The 15,000-nt window shown below is 39.7% G+C and overlaps 1 protein-coding gene across 3 annotated transcripts in view; it reads left to right on the top strand.

Moving 5' to 3' along the window:
• The first annotated feature begins 219 nt into the window (after positions 1-219).
• LOC138050431 (uncharacterized) overlaps positions 220-15,000 on the top strand; it is a 28,697-nt gene continuing 13,916 nt past the window's right edge. For 2 of the 3 annotated variants that reach the window (XR_011132611.1, XR_011132612.1), the window contains exons 1-2: positions 220-508; positions 1,102-1,173. Coding sequence is in view for 1 of the 3 variants with exons in the window: in XM_068896768.1 (XP_068752869.1) it covers positions 1,127-1,173; positions 11,013-11,300; positions 11,850-11,970 (456 nt within the window). In the remaining 2 variants the exon portion in view is untranslated. Of the gene's footprint in view, positions 509-1,101; positions 1,174-11,012; positions 11,301-11,849; positions 13,336-15,000 lie in introns of those variants that run through there. The other variant, XM_068896768.1, reaches the window with a different exon arrangement.

Below are 15,000 nucleotides of genomic sequence, written 5' to 3' on the forward strand. Positions count from 1 at the left end.
TCACGCACCGCTATAACTCAGAAATTCAAAATGCTCTGGTTTCCAAACGAAGCACGCTATTGAGATTTAAAATTGCAAATGGATACAAATTTGCCGCCTCTTATGCCTGATGAGGATAAAAACTTTCGTGGCTCTTTAGTTTTGGATTTTAGAAAATGATGACGTCACGTGAAAACGATCTATTGACAGTTGACTCTGAAATGGCTTTTTTTCCTTTTCCATTCGCTCGCTGAGGGTGTGCTTGTTTTCTTTTAAGACTCATACACCAAATTTATAAATGGCGGCCAACCTGTGTCGACTGGCGGCCAGACATGACATCGAGACGTTTTAGGATAAACAAGCAGTATTTTTGAGAAGTGAAGGAGAAAATGAACGATCGACGTGCGGAAAATTACATTCCTGGTTCTTCTTCAAGTGTGAGAAGGTCATCGGTGTTAAGAAAATGATGAGCTACGGTTTTGGTTCAAATGTTGGAACGATGCTGCTTAACGGCTCAAATTGTAAAGAGGTAAATTTTTAACTTTAGTAAGCTTTATACATCGTTCGAAATCAAGGCATCTGTTTGAAAAAATTAAAAAATGCTCTAGTTGTTCTTGGGGTTGCTATTGCCTTTTTAAGAGTCAAAGAATACATCATTGAAGGGAAAGACAGTTTCCTTATGGATCCGGATCCGAATTTGTTGTACACAAAGCGAAAATTGACAAGCAGGGTGCGAGTTGTGCTGTTGTTGATTCAAACTCTGGTGAGGTTTGAAGCTTACTGGTTAAATTTATCAGTGCCTCTTTAGGATTTTGCTGCCGCATCACCGATGAAATCTTGTGTACCTCCACTTTCAAACAAGGAAAATTTACAAATGTTAAGCGTAAGAGCCAAAGAGTGGTTACAATAACCAGTCTTACACGCCACCCATGAACAAAGCGGAGTTCCAGAACACCTCCAGATACAATACACATTGCCATCTTAAAAATAGTGGTTCGTCATTTTTTCTGCATGAAGCGGTGATAGCACTTACAGCGAAAATAAAAGGGCTTCTCGTCGCTAGTGCATTCTATTCTTAAGATACTCGTCCTCATAGGTTCATAGGTTTCTTTTTTTCTACAGATACAACAATACAAATTAATAATACATGTCACAGAAATGTGGAGTGGAGATTTGCGAGCGAAAACTCACAGGGTTAGTAGTCGCACACCTAATCTAGCATTTATACAAGATATTAATATTAATATCTAATTTTAAATAGGAGGCAGACATGATAGACTACGTTGTGGAAACCAAGAAATAACATAAAATAGACTACAATTAGGTTAATAAGTTTGAGGTAGAAAGTAAACAAACAAAACCAACGAAACAAAGCAAAACAATGCCACGGTGCAACTACAGCTAAACAGGAAGTCATTCTCGGGCTTTGGATGTAAGCAGATGAACTTTAAGCTCATTTCAAAAGCTTTGGAGAGAGGAAGCATTTTTTATATGTTAAGGTATTTTATTCCAATTATCGGCTGCGTCAAATCTAACACTGAATTTGCCATAATTATTTCTTGGCCGAGGTATAAGCAGATTTTGGTTTGATCTTAAATATCAGGAAGCAAGTTATTTTGATGTTTGCCTACAAGCTCACCCATTTGTAATTTAGTAATTTGAAATATGTGCAGTATATCTAATCTAGTTAACAGGGGTCTACTATGATCTCTCAGCCTTATTGTGTTATAATCCTTAGTACTCTTTTCTGTAGCAGTAGTAAATAGTTTAATTTAGTCAGGTAGGTACGTCCTCATGAGACAGTGCAATACGACAGATGTGAATAAATTAAGCTACGAGCTGTGTAAATAATATCAACAAATAGATCCTCAAGAGTTTCCCCCTTCTTCCAGCTAGTTGGAACAAAATGATGCTTTCCAGCCACTTTCCCCCATAAACCTGCACCTCGGAAAAAGCGGCATTTTCTCCACCAGAGAGCACCTAATACTTTTACCTTTAGTGAAATTTTGCCTCAGTTTTGTTTAAGAAATCTCACGAGAGTTTCAATCAACAACAGCGCAACCCGCATCTTGCTTGGCAAATTTTCGCTTTTTGTACAACGAATTCGGATCCGGATTAATAAGAAAACTGTCTTTCCCTTGAATGATGTATTTTCTTCGACTCTTAAAAAAGCAATAGCGACAAAAAGAAAAACAAGAGCTGTTTTTAAAGTTTTCCGAACAGATGACTTGATTTTACATACACAATAATGCCATAAGCCTAAGCCGGATCGAACGATGTCAGATTACTTCTTTACAATTTGAGCTTTAAGCAGAATCGTTCCAACATTTCAGCCACAACCGTAGCTCATCATTTTTTAATACCAATGACCTTGCTGCACTTAAAAAAGAACCAGGAATGTAATTTTCCGCACGTCGATCGTTCATTTCCTCCTTCCCTTCTCAAAATTACTGCGTGTTTATCCTAAAACGCCTCGATGTCATGTATGGCCACTAACTCGACCCAGGTTGGCCGCCATTTATGAATTCGGTGTATGCGGTTCAAGAAAAATTAACTGCCAAACTGGTGCAATTAAATTTTACTGGAAAACCAATGTCGCACTCATCGCTTCGTGATTCGTGCAATATCGGTTTTTAGCGTAAAATTTACCGAGGAATTCACTAGTTAGGCAATGAATTTTTCTATAGAAGAAAGCAAAGAAAATGATTTAATTGTTGATGCAGCATCCGGAAACATCAAAACGCGGACAATCCTTTATTTTCACAAATCCTACAGGCAGTAAGAATAAATAATCAAGGGAGCTCCGCATTTAGGTTTAGCTAAGGGCCCTTTCCTTTCGTCAGAACTGGTCCGCCAGACCCGTCATTTTGCAAAGAAAATGCAACAATTTGAAGGAACACTTGCACGATAATCCCTCACATTCTTATGGAAAAGTATATATCATCCTCGAGGTTTGTTAATTTGAAGGCGTTATAGAGTTGTTCCTCCCAAATGCCCGCTCTGGCCGATCACTTCTGTCAAATGGAAAGCGCCCTAAATCTATATATTAGTAAATTCAAAGCATATCGAGCCGCCTGGCAGCTGGTCGCGTGCAAGTTCGTGTCATATCCTGTAATAGCGGAGCTCTGCGCGCGCCGAAGGTACACGGACGCGGAGCACCATTGTTAAGAAAATATGGTAACCCATCGATGCGAGAAATCTTGGTTTTATGGCCATGACGTCATCCACCGTCCGTACATACGTACTTCCGTCCGTCCGTTCGTCCGTACGTCCACCCCTCCATGTATGCCAATGTCACCAGTATCATGCTAGTTTACAGCATAAATCTTTGATATTGGACATCCATCTTTTTATCAATTGACAACTCTCAAAACAAGGTATCCGCTGACCAGTAACACGTGACCATACCGCGGGCTCAAGCTTAGAGCTCATCGAGGTCAGCTGCTTTTTTTTTAAGTTGACCGCTCAGCAGGTCAAGGCCAGGCTTTCGTAAAGGAAGGTCGTGTACCGAACAGATTTTCACTTTGAGGAATATAATAGAACAATGCATGGAATGGCAGGCATCCCTGCACCTGAATTTCATTGACTTCGAAAAAGTTTTCGACAGTGTGCATCGGGACACCCTATGGAAACTGTTAGGGCTTTATGGCATCCCACAAAAGATCATCAGAATGATACAAGCTTTGTACAGAGATTTCACATGTAGCGTTCTCCATGAAGGCAATCTTACATCATGGTTTGCCGTGGAAACCGGGGTTAAGCAAGGATGCATGCTGTCACCTCTATTGTTTGTGATTGCCCTAGACTGGGTGATGAAAGAAACAACAAGTCACCAACGTACTGGGATTAGATGGAAATGGACAACTGTGTTGGAAGACCTGGACTATGCGGATGACACCTGCCTTTTATCCAGCTCTGGATCTCACCTAAGCGAGAAAACAGCAAGATTAAACAATAAGGCGCGTAAAGTTGGACTTAAGATCAATACAAAAAAGACCAAATGGATGAGCACTGGATGTAAAAGGAACTGCCAAATCAGAATAGACGGGCAGGGAGGTAGAGAAAATCGACCAGTTCTCTTACCTTGGCAGCATGATTGATGTGCAGGGCGGCGCTGATGCAGATGTGAAAACACGTATTGGTAAAGCCAGACAGGCATTAACATCGCTGAAACCAATTTGGAGTTCTAAAAGGATTTCTCTTAAGACCAAACTAAGACTCTTTAATTCAAATGTAAAGACAGTGCTTCTTTATGGCTCTGAAAGCTGGAAAACGACTCAGGAAATAATTAAAAAGCTGAGGGTCTTTATCCATAAGTGCCTGCGCATTATACTAGGCATAAGGTGGCCACAAAAGGTATCCAGCCTGGTATGCGAAACATCTGTAAACAAGAGGACATTATGGTGGACATAACCCGCAGGAAATGGACATGGATTGGGCATGTATTAAGAAAGGACTCTGGCGATGTTGCTAAAGAAAGTTTGTTCTGGACACCAGAGGGCAAAAGACAACGGGGAAGGCCAAGAATAACTTGGCGAAGGTCAGCGGAGAAAGAACTCAAGTCCATGCACCTGACCTGGAGTGAAATTCGAAAGGTGGCACAAGACCGCTCCCGCTGGAGAGAGACTGTAGAGGCCTTATGCGTCCCATGGCGCAAAAAGGACTGATGATGATGATGATGCTCACCAGGTACTGGTTTTCGATTGGATTGCAGGCTAAGGGATGGACCATTAGAAAAGTGATGTGGGGGTGGGGGATTTTCAGCTGGTACAATTTTTTTTCGCGCACTGCTTGTGCAGGAATTTTTTTTCCAGGAGAAACCCACTGCACGAATTTTTTTTTTAGACAAATATTGCTTTTTTTAACAGTGAAACCTTGATTCATTATCTATGTTTTTGTGAGACTATAGAGTTACGCAAACAACACATCAAAAACCTCTCAGACACACAATTGACTACAGAGCAGATCAGTTTACTCTCTCGAGGTTTGAAATTCATTCCAACACCTGTCATGAAAGAAAACCAGATAAGGCGCCAGCTAATTTCAGACTTCACCCAATTTGCCACAAGGAGAGGTTATCCCAATAATCTGGTGGAAAAAATCCTCCCCGAAGTTAAATTCGCAGAAAGAAAGAACGCTCTTACACAAAAAAAGAAAGCGCACAAGAAAATTATACCCTTTGTGACACAATTTCATCAATCAATGCCATTTTTGAAAAATGTTCCAACGGAAATATGGCATTTAATACAAAATCAGCCGCTACTAAGAGAGATATACAAGGAACCTCCCTTGGTTTCTTATAGAAAAGGGAAATCGCTTAAAGACATGCTTGTTAAAGTAAAACTATAAAGGCTTTTATCAACACAATGGGCACACAGCGGGAGTCGCGCAGGTATTTTAACATGCTATTGCAGTGTGAATTAATTTAGTCACCTTTAATTTGTCATTTCATTCGGTGTGAGGAAAACACCTCAGTATACTAGATGTCTTTATTTATTAATAATAGTAAAGCAGGGCCTGGAGTAAGGCCCCAAGAATATTTTGAATAAGAATTATTTTTAATAGACACTGGCAAATATTATATAATTATTAAATAAAAGTCACAATTGGACCTTCCTTCTGCATGAATTTTTTTCTTTACCTTCTTCTTTGCGTGAATTCTTTTCTTGGCATTTTCCCTTACATGAATTTTTTATTGGTTTCCCCCCCCACCCCCCCCCCCATCACTTTTCTAATGATCTGTCCCTAAAAAAAGCCAGCTTAACTCACATGAACATAAGCGAGGCTTCATTTTTGGCGCGCTTTCTGTGGCTCGACGCGGCTACAACGCCATACTACATCAACGACAGTTCTTTACACAGTCAACGCTTTTCGTGTTCAGGTGGAAAACGGTTTGGAAGATGTTTTCTTTCTGCATTTTTCGCTGGTTTCAATCCAGTTTGACATATCATGATATCTGTGTTCCACAATGGTGGCTACGCAGTTGTTCAAGTCAAGCATCGACGGGAGGTAAACTTAAAGCTGAGTGTTTATTTTTAATTTGCTTAGAGCTGATTTTTTCTCTGTATTGCTGTTTTTGGCATATCTTTAAAAGCTCTGATAAGGTTACATGATGCCTGGAGGATCTATGACTAGAACAGAAACGAAAGGAGAGCGAAAGAGAACGACAACGACAAAACATGCAGAATATCAGTAATAGCTCATAAAAAGCAGGTTAATTTAGCGGAAGAAGTTACTCCACAAATTCTTTCTTTGGGCACTAAACCGTTTGTTCTTTTTACGGATGCGTTATTTGAAGTGGATGCGTATCTTTAAAAGGTGGTTTAATCGGTTCTTCGTTTGTTCAAGAATGAAAATCGAATTTTTATTTTCAACTGGAATTAAATAACAATTAACTGTTCTCTTTTGGACATAAAGAAAAAGTTGATTTGTTTGTTTGTTTTGCTGTAAAATTCGAGGGAACAAGTGCTTTTTTAATCCGTTTGCCCAACCGGTTTTCGATGTGCCTCGACAGTGCAAGAAAACTTTACCCTTTGTTATAAACACGTATTCGCAACGAATTGTCGTAAAATTAGAGGGAAATCTCACTAACTTGTGTTTTCAGAAGTTTGTTTAAAGCACCCAAACGTTATTTAAGTTTTGGAGCAGATCGTGTTTGAAGTTCGTCCTTTCTTGGTTGCATTGCCGTATTTTGCCAATTCTTGTACCAAGCCAACCTAGCGTGTTTCAATGAAATACATCAAAATGTGAAAGATCTTGTTTTCAGAGATATAGTGGAATAAAGTACATCAGCAAAACTCTTCTTTGGCCTTGAACTGACAAAGTTGTTTTTATGGCTTCTAATTTTAGCGTGATTCCTATTCACTGGCTATTGACAGTTGACTATGAAATGGCTTTTTTTCCTTTTCCATTCGCTCGCTGAGGGTGTGCTTGTTTCTTTTAAAACTCATGTGGTTAAAAAAAAAATTAACTGCCAAATTGGTGAATTGTAAAGTAAATTTCACTGGAAAAACTGCTTGTTGCACTGATCGTCTCGTGATTCATGTGATATCGGTTTTTAGCGAAAAATTTACCGTGGAAGTTACTAGTTAGGCAATGAATTTTTCTATAGAAGAAAGCAAAGAAATGATGTAAATATTAAAGCAGCAACCGGAAACATCAAAACGCGGACAATTCGAAACCCCCTTATTTTCACAAACCCTACAGGCAGTAAGAATAAATAAGGGAGCTCCACTTTTAGAACTGGCTAAATCTATATATTAGGTGAATGTGTGAAAGAAAATATATAATAAGATAATCTCAAAAATGGTGACAGGACAAACGCATAACTGACGTCATCATAGTGCCATGGAGTGAGACCGGTACGAACTCAGACCGGCCGTTTATGAACTTTTACAGCCCTTTAGATGAAACCTGGAGGAAATGCTTAGCGCTTAATTTCGGGAAGAAAAGATCTTTTGTCTAATAAACATATTGCTGACCCAAAAGGATACAGGCTTTAAATTTTGGACACGGTATTTGTTGTCATTTACATGAGAAAGGTTCGAACTCATACCGGAACGAATGTTCTGTCTCATGTAAACGGAAGAACCTCGGAAATATATGGAGGCCGTTCCCGAAGGGGGTTGGGGGGGGGGGGGGGGTACTCGATGTATCCCTGGTTGGGGAGGTGCATACCCTGTTTAAGACAAATATCGCTGATTTTCCTACCCATTTTAAGACAGAATTCCGATTTTTGATACCCTGTTTAAGACATTTAACCCAGTTTAAGACAAAAATTGATAAATCGATACCCTGATTAAGACAAAAAATGATAAATTCGATACCCTGTTCAAGACAAAAATCCCGGAAAACATACCCTGGCTGGCCGCACGTCCCCATTAAGCGCTTATGAGGGAGTAACCCCCCCCCCCCCCTCCCGGGAGGCCGATACGAACTCATGCCGGTCTGAGTTCGTCACGATCTAATGTAAGTACTGTATCCCCTAATGATTCATTCTTTTATAAAATAAATTCCATGTTACCGTGCGTCTGTTCAGAAATAGCACACAGAATACGTCGAAATGAGGTAAGAACGTTTTAGAAAACACTCGGCTTAGCGCCTCCTGTGCCTGCCCACGTTTTTGTTCTTACCACGTCCATTTTGACGTCACCTATGATCTATTAGGTTACTGAACAGACGCACAGCAACACGGAATACATTTGTTAATGAAATTTCACTCATGTGAACAGTGATTATGTAATTCTAAGTGGAAGTGATTATCGCAGTTCATTAAGGGAACAACTTGAGCAGGTACAGGCTTCTCTTCAACTTCACCCCAACGCACAATCTTTTGGTCTCAGTTCACAGCTAGGTTGCGAATAGATTAATCAACAAAACGTTTGATTGGCTATCTCCCAGGAAAAAAAGGTGTGTTTTGTTCAGGGTAGGGAACAAAGCAGTCAACGAGACCATGATATAAAGAGTCACCCTCTCCTCATGATATGAAAAAAAAACCCTCATTGCTAATCTTAACTATTCATGCTCAAGGCTTTTGATTTTATTGAACTCAGCGCAAGAGGATAACAACATTCTCTTATTTTCCCCCTAAGACCATTGACATGAACTGCAGTTTAATAGTATTTAATTAAATACATCAGTAACAAGACTGAACGCGATGAGAATCTGTTCACCTATCGATAACTTGTGCCCCGTACAGCCTTTGCGGTTTGTTGGTAAATCTTATCAGCGGAAGTCATATGCGTCAATAACACTGAGGAACATTTGAAGTTGTAATTTTTTTGTCAACTTTTCGGTTGTTTGTGGCACTCTGACTGCTGGATTTCACAATCCTTTTTTCATTTTTTTATTGTGCCATGATGCTTTCGTCTTGGTGTTTCTTGGTAACATGTATTTACAGCAAGCTGAGCTAGTTCCCAGAGGGCTGAATCCGATAAGTACTTTTTAAAACACACTGTCAATCCAACCAACTGACTGGCGATGTCTGCATCGTCTTCAATTTTTCTGAAGAACGGGTTTTGGCGGAATCGTTTAATTACTTTTAGAACGTACATATTTTCAGTTACATGTATGGGACCTTTCCAGTTTGTATTGCTTCCTACCATTCTGTTGAATACTTTCTTCTGCATCATGGCAAACGCGTTGAAGTTTGAAATCTCAGAAAAATGGGGGAAATGTTTGATAGGACCATTCTACAATTCAGTGTCTTCAATAACAAGAACTTTTATCTTCCGGTCGTTGATAGTATACTCTTTGAGAGTCAACTCCTCTTGGTACAGTAGAATTTGTAGGAGTACATCAATGGCCTCGAACTTGCATTTCAATCTGTTGTCTTGCGTCGGAGAAAAACCAGAACCTTTGCAATCCGATTCTTTCTTGGCGAAAATCCCAGCTTTACCGGTTTCCCGAGCAGTTGCAGAAGTTCTTTTCTGGAATGTTTGGCTTTCATTATGTACTTCTCGTTTTGTGAAGGAAAACGATCGACGTCCAAATGACCTCATCATGATCGAAACGCGAAATGGCCTCTGATTTCCAAACTGGATTATCGTTGATCACATTTTAATAAAGATGATATGGATCATCGTGGAATTATGTTTCTTTTTAAGCGTCCTGTTTTGATTGACAACATCAAGGATAACCTCGAAGACAATAACTTATTTTGTGTTTTTTATCTTTTGGTTTTTTGTTTCTTTTTCCGTTTACTTCACGTACTGCAGATGGCTTATTACATTAATAGAGAAATTGCCATTTTTGCGAAACATTTGCTTGTTCCTCTTGTGTGAATTGTTTTCCCTTTGGGATAAAGTTTCATGGAACAAAGATGGCGAAGTTTTTGCTCTCATAACTTGATATCCGTTCAGCGGGTTGGCTCCGCGGTGCCATAAGTATGACACCAGATACTTCAAGTTAGCCTTCGTGTCCACATCGATGTTTATTTCAACAAAGCTATCGGGCGAATACAAATTAAACAGGGAGCACGCTTTTATAACTTGGTATTGAGTAATTCTGAGCAATCATATAGCCGATTGTATAGCCGATTGATGAATTTGATGAAGAAGTCCGGTTGATTGATGTCATTCACAAAGGAATTTTTCAGTTATTGTATTCTCAAAAAAAGAGCAGTGGAAGAACAAAGGTAGCGACCAACTCCTATTTTTTCTTGTTGACCCAACTTGGGTGTTCACTTATTTACACCTTTCAACAAGAAACATCGACAAGGCACGGAATGTCTTTATTGCAATCATGTAAGCCCACTGCTGTTAAGTGTCCGTCAATAAGATGAACAGGTTTCATCGGAACACACGGCAGACGCCTTCGCAGCCGGTCGGGCTGAAAGGCTGAAGCAATGAAACAAAAAACTCTACAGGAGAGGAAGCAATAGATATTCCAGTACATTGAATTGGAACTATTGTACATATGCTTCGAATTTAATTTTTGAGGCAGCAGAGCACAGATTTGCTATCATACACTAACTATTGTACACTAACTATACACTATTGTACATAGTTTTACATAACTATTGTACATAATTGACTTTGCAATTCATCCCTACTATTAGCTTCAAACTGTGCGTGATAATTTGCAAACATGATTGTGCTCACCCCTCATATATCTGAGGTTGCATTATCTCAAGTCAAGGTCATATTTTTAAAAAAGTTCTCTATTGTGATAACCTGCTCAATATTCTAAAAGCCGCTTCTCACGACGCCTGAATTGTTACAAGGTTTTAAAATCCTCTAGCGTTAGACAGAGTAAAATATAAAGTCTGGCCGTTTTAGACCAGTTTGGGTGTTAAAGGGTTTTTTTTTTTTAATTTATTTTTTTTATATATTTAAGGTTTTCAAATAGACTGCTCCGCTGGGGAAGCGAATTCCTACATCCACCCTGTGACCCCCTTCCGCGATATCGTTTTATCATGTCAGCGGTCGCTCACAACATTAATAACTTCGCGGGCTTTTCAGAAATGTTTTCATTCATGTGTGGTTGAGGTTAGGGTTCTCCGTTTCCAATAGAATGTCCGTTGAATTTTCGAGAAATACGCTCATTCCCGGCGGAAAATGTGACGTAGCTGGGGAGACGTTCACCCTTGTTGAAAAGGAAAAACAGTTTATTCTGGAAAACCTTTCCGAGGCAAGCATAGACAGCGCTAGCAAGTATGGGTACGGTTTTCTAGAAGCTATGGAAGAACGGAATGAAGAGTTCCTAGAGCAATTTACAGCGTTAAATTCCACCTGTTTTGTGCGATCAAAGACATCAGTCAAGGGTAAGGATATTGAAATCAGAACTAGAGAAGAGCGGATTTCCGAAAACATCTGGAAAAGGTACGACTGATTGAGATTCAAATGTAAATGATACAGACTCAAGCTCTTCGTTAAATCTAAATTATATGAATTCCTCTCGCTCTAAACCCGATACCTTCATTGAAATCTCACAATTAAATTGGGGTCACTTTATGATAAAGGAGAAAGAAAAAACATTTACCAGGTGTCACGCAACAGCATACAATCTGAGACCCCTGTTCAATTTTGTGTGTGGGTGAGTGTTAAGACAGGGAACGTCAGTTAGAGCAGGAAAGAGAGACATTTTGAAAGTGCCGATGACACTTTTTCTGTGAACGATCTTAGACATTCATCGTGTTTGGAGTATTTTTTTTTTTGTTCTAGTTCAAGCTTTATTTGAGTAGAAAGGTGGCAACCTTCCAATAGGTTGCCTAACACACCCGTTTTCCGTTTTGAGCGCGGAAACAGAAAATGTCTGCCACTCGCATGTAGTAGTCAGAAGGGCGCCAGAGTTGTAGTTTCTTTGCAAGAAAAAATTTGCCTATGCAGTTATGCAGGACATACTCTGTTTTATTTTCGTTGTAAATTCAGGATTCAAGAGGTAGTAAGAAGCAGAAAGCCCAAAAAGCTTCAGAACATGACTACTCGGCTGGTTCGGGAGGCTACACCAGAGTTCAAGGCACAAGAAAGCTCGACTGCCCTGCAAGCCTGAGTGCGTAGAATTCTATTGTATATCCATTATACATTGCCACAAAGTGAAATCTATCTAAGAAAGGCCTAAGGAAGGCAAAGGCCACAATTTTCAAGCAGCTACAATTGCAATGTAGAACTTGACAGGCAAAGTGCCAAACAGCTCAACACAGTAACAAGGTATTATTTGAAGCTTCCCTTCAGCACGACGTCAGTTTTGAGACACGGATGGCAACCGAACTTTAACTTGTCTTCACCCAACCACAGTTCCTTTGTTATATATTCATTAGAGACGATTAATTTAAAAATCCGAGAAACACAGCTGTCTTGAGATGCTTGACGTGTTTTCGCATTGTGATGTTCTGTATTTATCAGAGTTAATTGTTTCAATAAGCTGTCGACCTTGACCAGATAAGCGTCTTTGGTTCACCTCCACGGCCGGACGGCAACCTCGTTCCCAGGGTCTCTCTTCTCTGCCTCCATTTCCCAACGACAGTGGAGGCAGAGAAGAGAGACCCTGGGAACGAGGTTGGGCCGGACTGATGAAGGCTAAGCAATTCTGTTGAAATATTTCAAATGACTGATTTAACTACATGCCAATAAATTTTTTTAATCTTTGTCCTGAAAAACATGAGCTAAAAACCAAGGGATATGCGTAGACTTAAGCTAATTCATTGTCTCTTCTTACATTCCTCATAAAAGAGTCTCAGAATTAATGTTCCCTTCGAGCCTCAGAGAGAAGTATAATCGAGGACAGTTTTGTATCGCTCAAAATTAAATGAAAGGCTTTGTCAGTTTGTATAGGCATGTTAACTATCGATGTTGGTGTTTTCATACAGCACCACCGTACGAAGAGAGTCTAGAGATGTCTATGGCTTGACTCTGGCTTGACTCTGAGGATGACTTCCGCTCAGGTCAGTTGTTCAGTGTCCGGAAACTTCAGTGAACACGAAACGTTTCAGGACTACCGTGATTGTCTTATTTTATGAAGTGAAGTGTTCCAAGAGGAAACGTGGTTGGAACTCACCTTTAAAATAAGGATTGCCTCATCATGTTGACAAAAAAAAGTTTAAAAGTTTGTTTTTGAAAGGGCCCTCCATGTTGATTTTTCGTTGTCGCTCTAAAACTTGACCAGACCGCGCCAGGGCCTGTCTATTCCGCTCCTCCCGCTGTCCCAGACTTGCAGTGATATGTACATCCTCTTCTCATATCACTGTAGTGTTTGGGTATCCCCAAGGTACCCTCCTGGGATGCCTTGATCCCTAATTACGTTTTGGGTATCCCCTCCTATAAACTATCAGTATTTCTCGGGAAAATCGAAATGGACTTTTGGGATGGATTCCTCAAAATAAAGAAACCTGTTCCAGTACGTGAAAACCAGGTTTATCTTGAAGGACTTACAAAGCAAGACAAAGCGACTTTGCTCAAAGGCTGGATAACTTTACCTAGTGGATTAGTCACTATTCAGATTATAAATTTACTTCACGTTAGACTTGGCCAACATTTTTGTATTTTGTGTGGGAGAATAAACTCTATCTGTTTGCAGATGATTCAACCCCTTCTCCTCTGCCCCAATCCGGTCAACCAAGTATAGATTTAGCCAGAAAGCAATGTAGTGTTTATGGAAATAATAATAATAATGCTTCTGCATAAAGTACAAAATTAATCGTCATTAGTGTGTACAGTTTACAGTGATCAAACAGATCAAACACATCTGAGCTGACAGCAGTAAACAAAGAAGACTTGCAAACAATAACCAACAATTTTAATCAACCACTAAAACTGAAATTACATGCACGGTTATCTCTTTCACAACATTTTCCGTTTGACTGACAATCTTTACTCCCTCTGTCTTCAGTTCAGAACAACAGGAAAAATCTTTACTAATAAAAAATTCACCCTAAAGTGAAGTAAATTCTCTTACTCGACTGCAATTTCACAGTCAAACAAAGCAGCTCACAACTGGACACCCATTTCACACAAAAAGCCTACAAATGTCATTGTTGAAATATGTCAGAATCTCTGTCAACACGGAATTGCAAACGTTTTCAGACCCTCTTACTTTTTTAGCTAGTTTACAAATTATGTGAGGCAGCGAGGCATACAAGGTTATTATTAAGGAAGCTAGCCGTTGTAAATAAGTGTTTTGTCTCTCCCTCTATTTCTCTCAGCTTTACGTTGATTTTCATCGAAATTTTCTTTTCTTTTCCTTCTCCGGCTTCTCTCGAGTATTTCTTCGTTTAAATTTCTCAAATTTTATCGCCTCTTCTCTCGTGCTCTTCCCCTGCTCTTAAATGAGCACCGCCTAGTTCGGTTGCCTGTTTTGCTGCTCATAGTTTTTGCCTCTTAGTTTACTGGGTTCATTGGTTTAAACGCATTTATTTTGTCTTCTATTATAACTTCAACATCCATGGCTGCTTCCAAGCTGATTTATTCGAGGAATATTCTACTTAATCTCCAGTTTTGGTGGAAAGCTCCTGTGATCGCTCCTACTCAAGTTCAAGCCACCCGCCATGTTTCTGAACGAGTTCGACCCCTCGACCTTAACATATGGAATTCCCTTAAGACGATGGGTTTGCTAAAACCGTTTAGAGGAAATCGAAAAAGCTATGGTTTCAATGAAGGACCATTCCATATACAGTCGAGGATTTCATGTAATTCTGGCCTCCGAAGTCGCTCTAACTATGCAATCACTGAACCGCGACTCGTTAACTTCAACAACCTGGTCTCACTTCCACTTGAAACTCAACAAAAACATCAAACAACGACTTCGAAAGTTCAACTTGGCTTGTGGAATGCCCGTTCAGTCACCAAGAAGTCTGCATTACTATGCGACATCATTCAAAGCAATAAACTTGATATTCTCGCCGTGACCGAAACATGGATTAATTCTGATATAAACAATTCACAAATACCTGAACTTTTGAATAATTTACAGGACTTCAAAATTCTTCAAGTCCCTAGGGTATCAGCCAAAGGTGGCGGAGTGGGCTTTTTTCTTCGTAAAGCTTTTAACAGCTCGATCTTGAAAGATTTTAACCCAAAATCATTT

This window comes from Montipora capricornis, chromosome 6, assembly GCF_036669925.1.
Source record: "Montipora capricornis isolate CH-2021 chromosome 6, ASM3666992v2, whole genome shotgun sequence".
In the NCBI taxonomy this organism is placed as follows: domain Eukaryota; kingdom Metazoa; phylum Cnidaria; class Anthozoa; order Scleractinia; family Acroporidae; genus Montipora; species Montipora capricornis.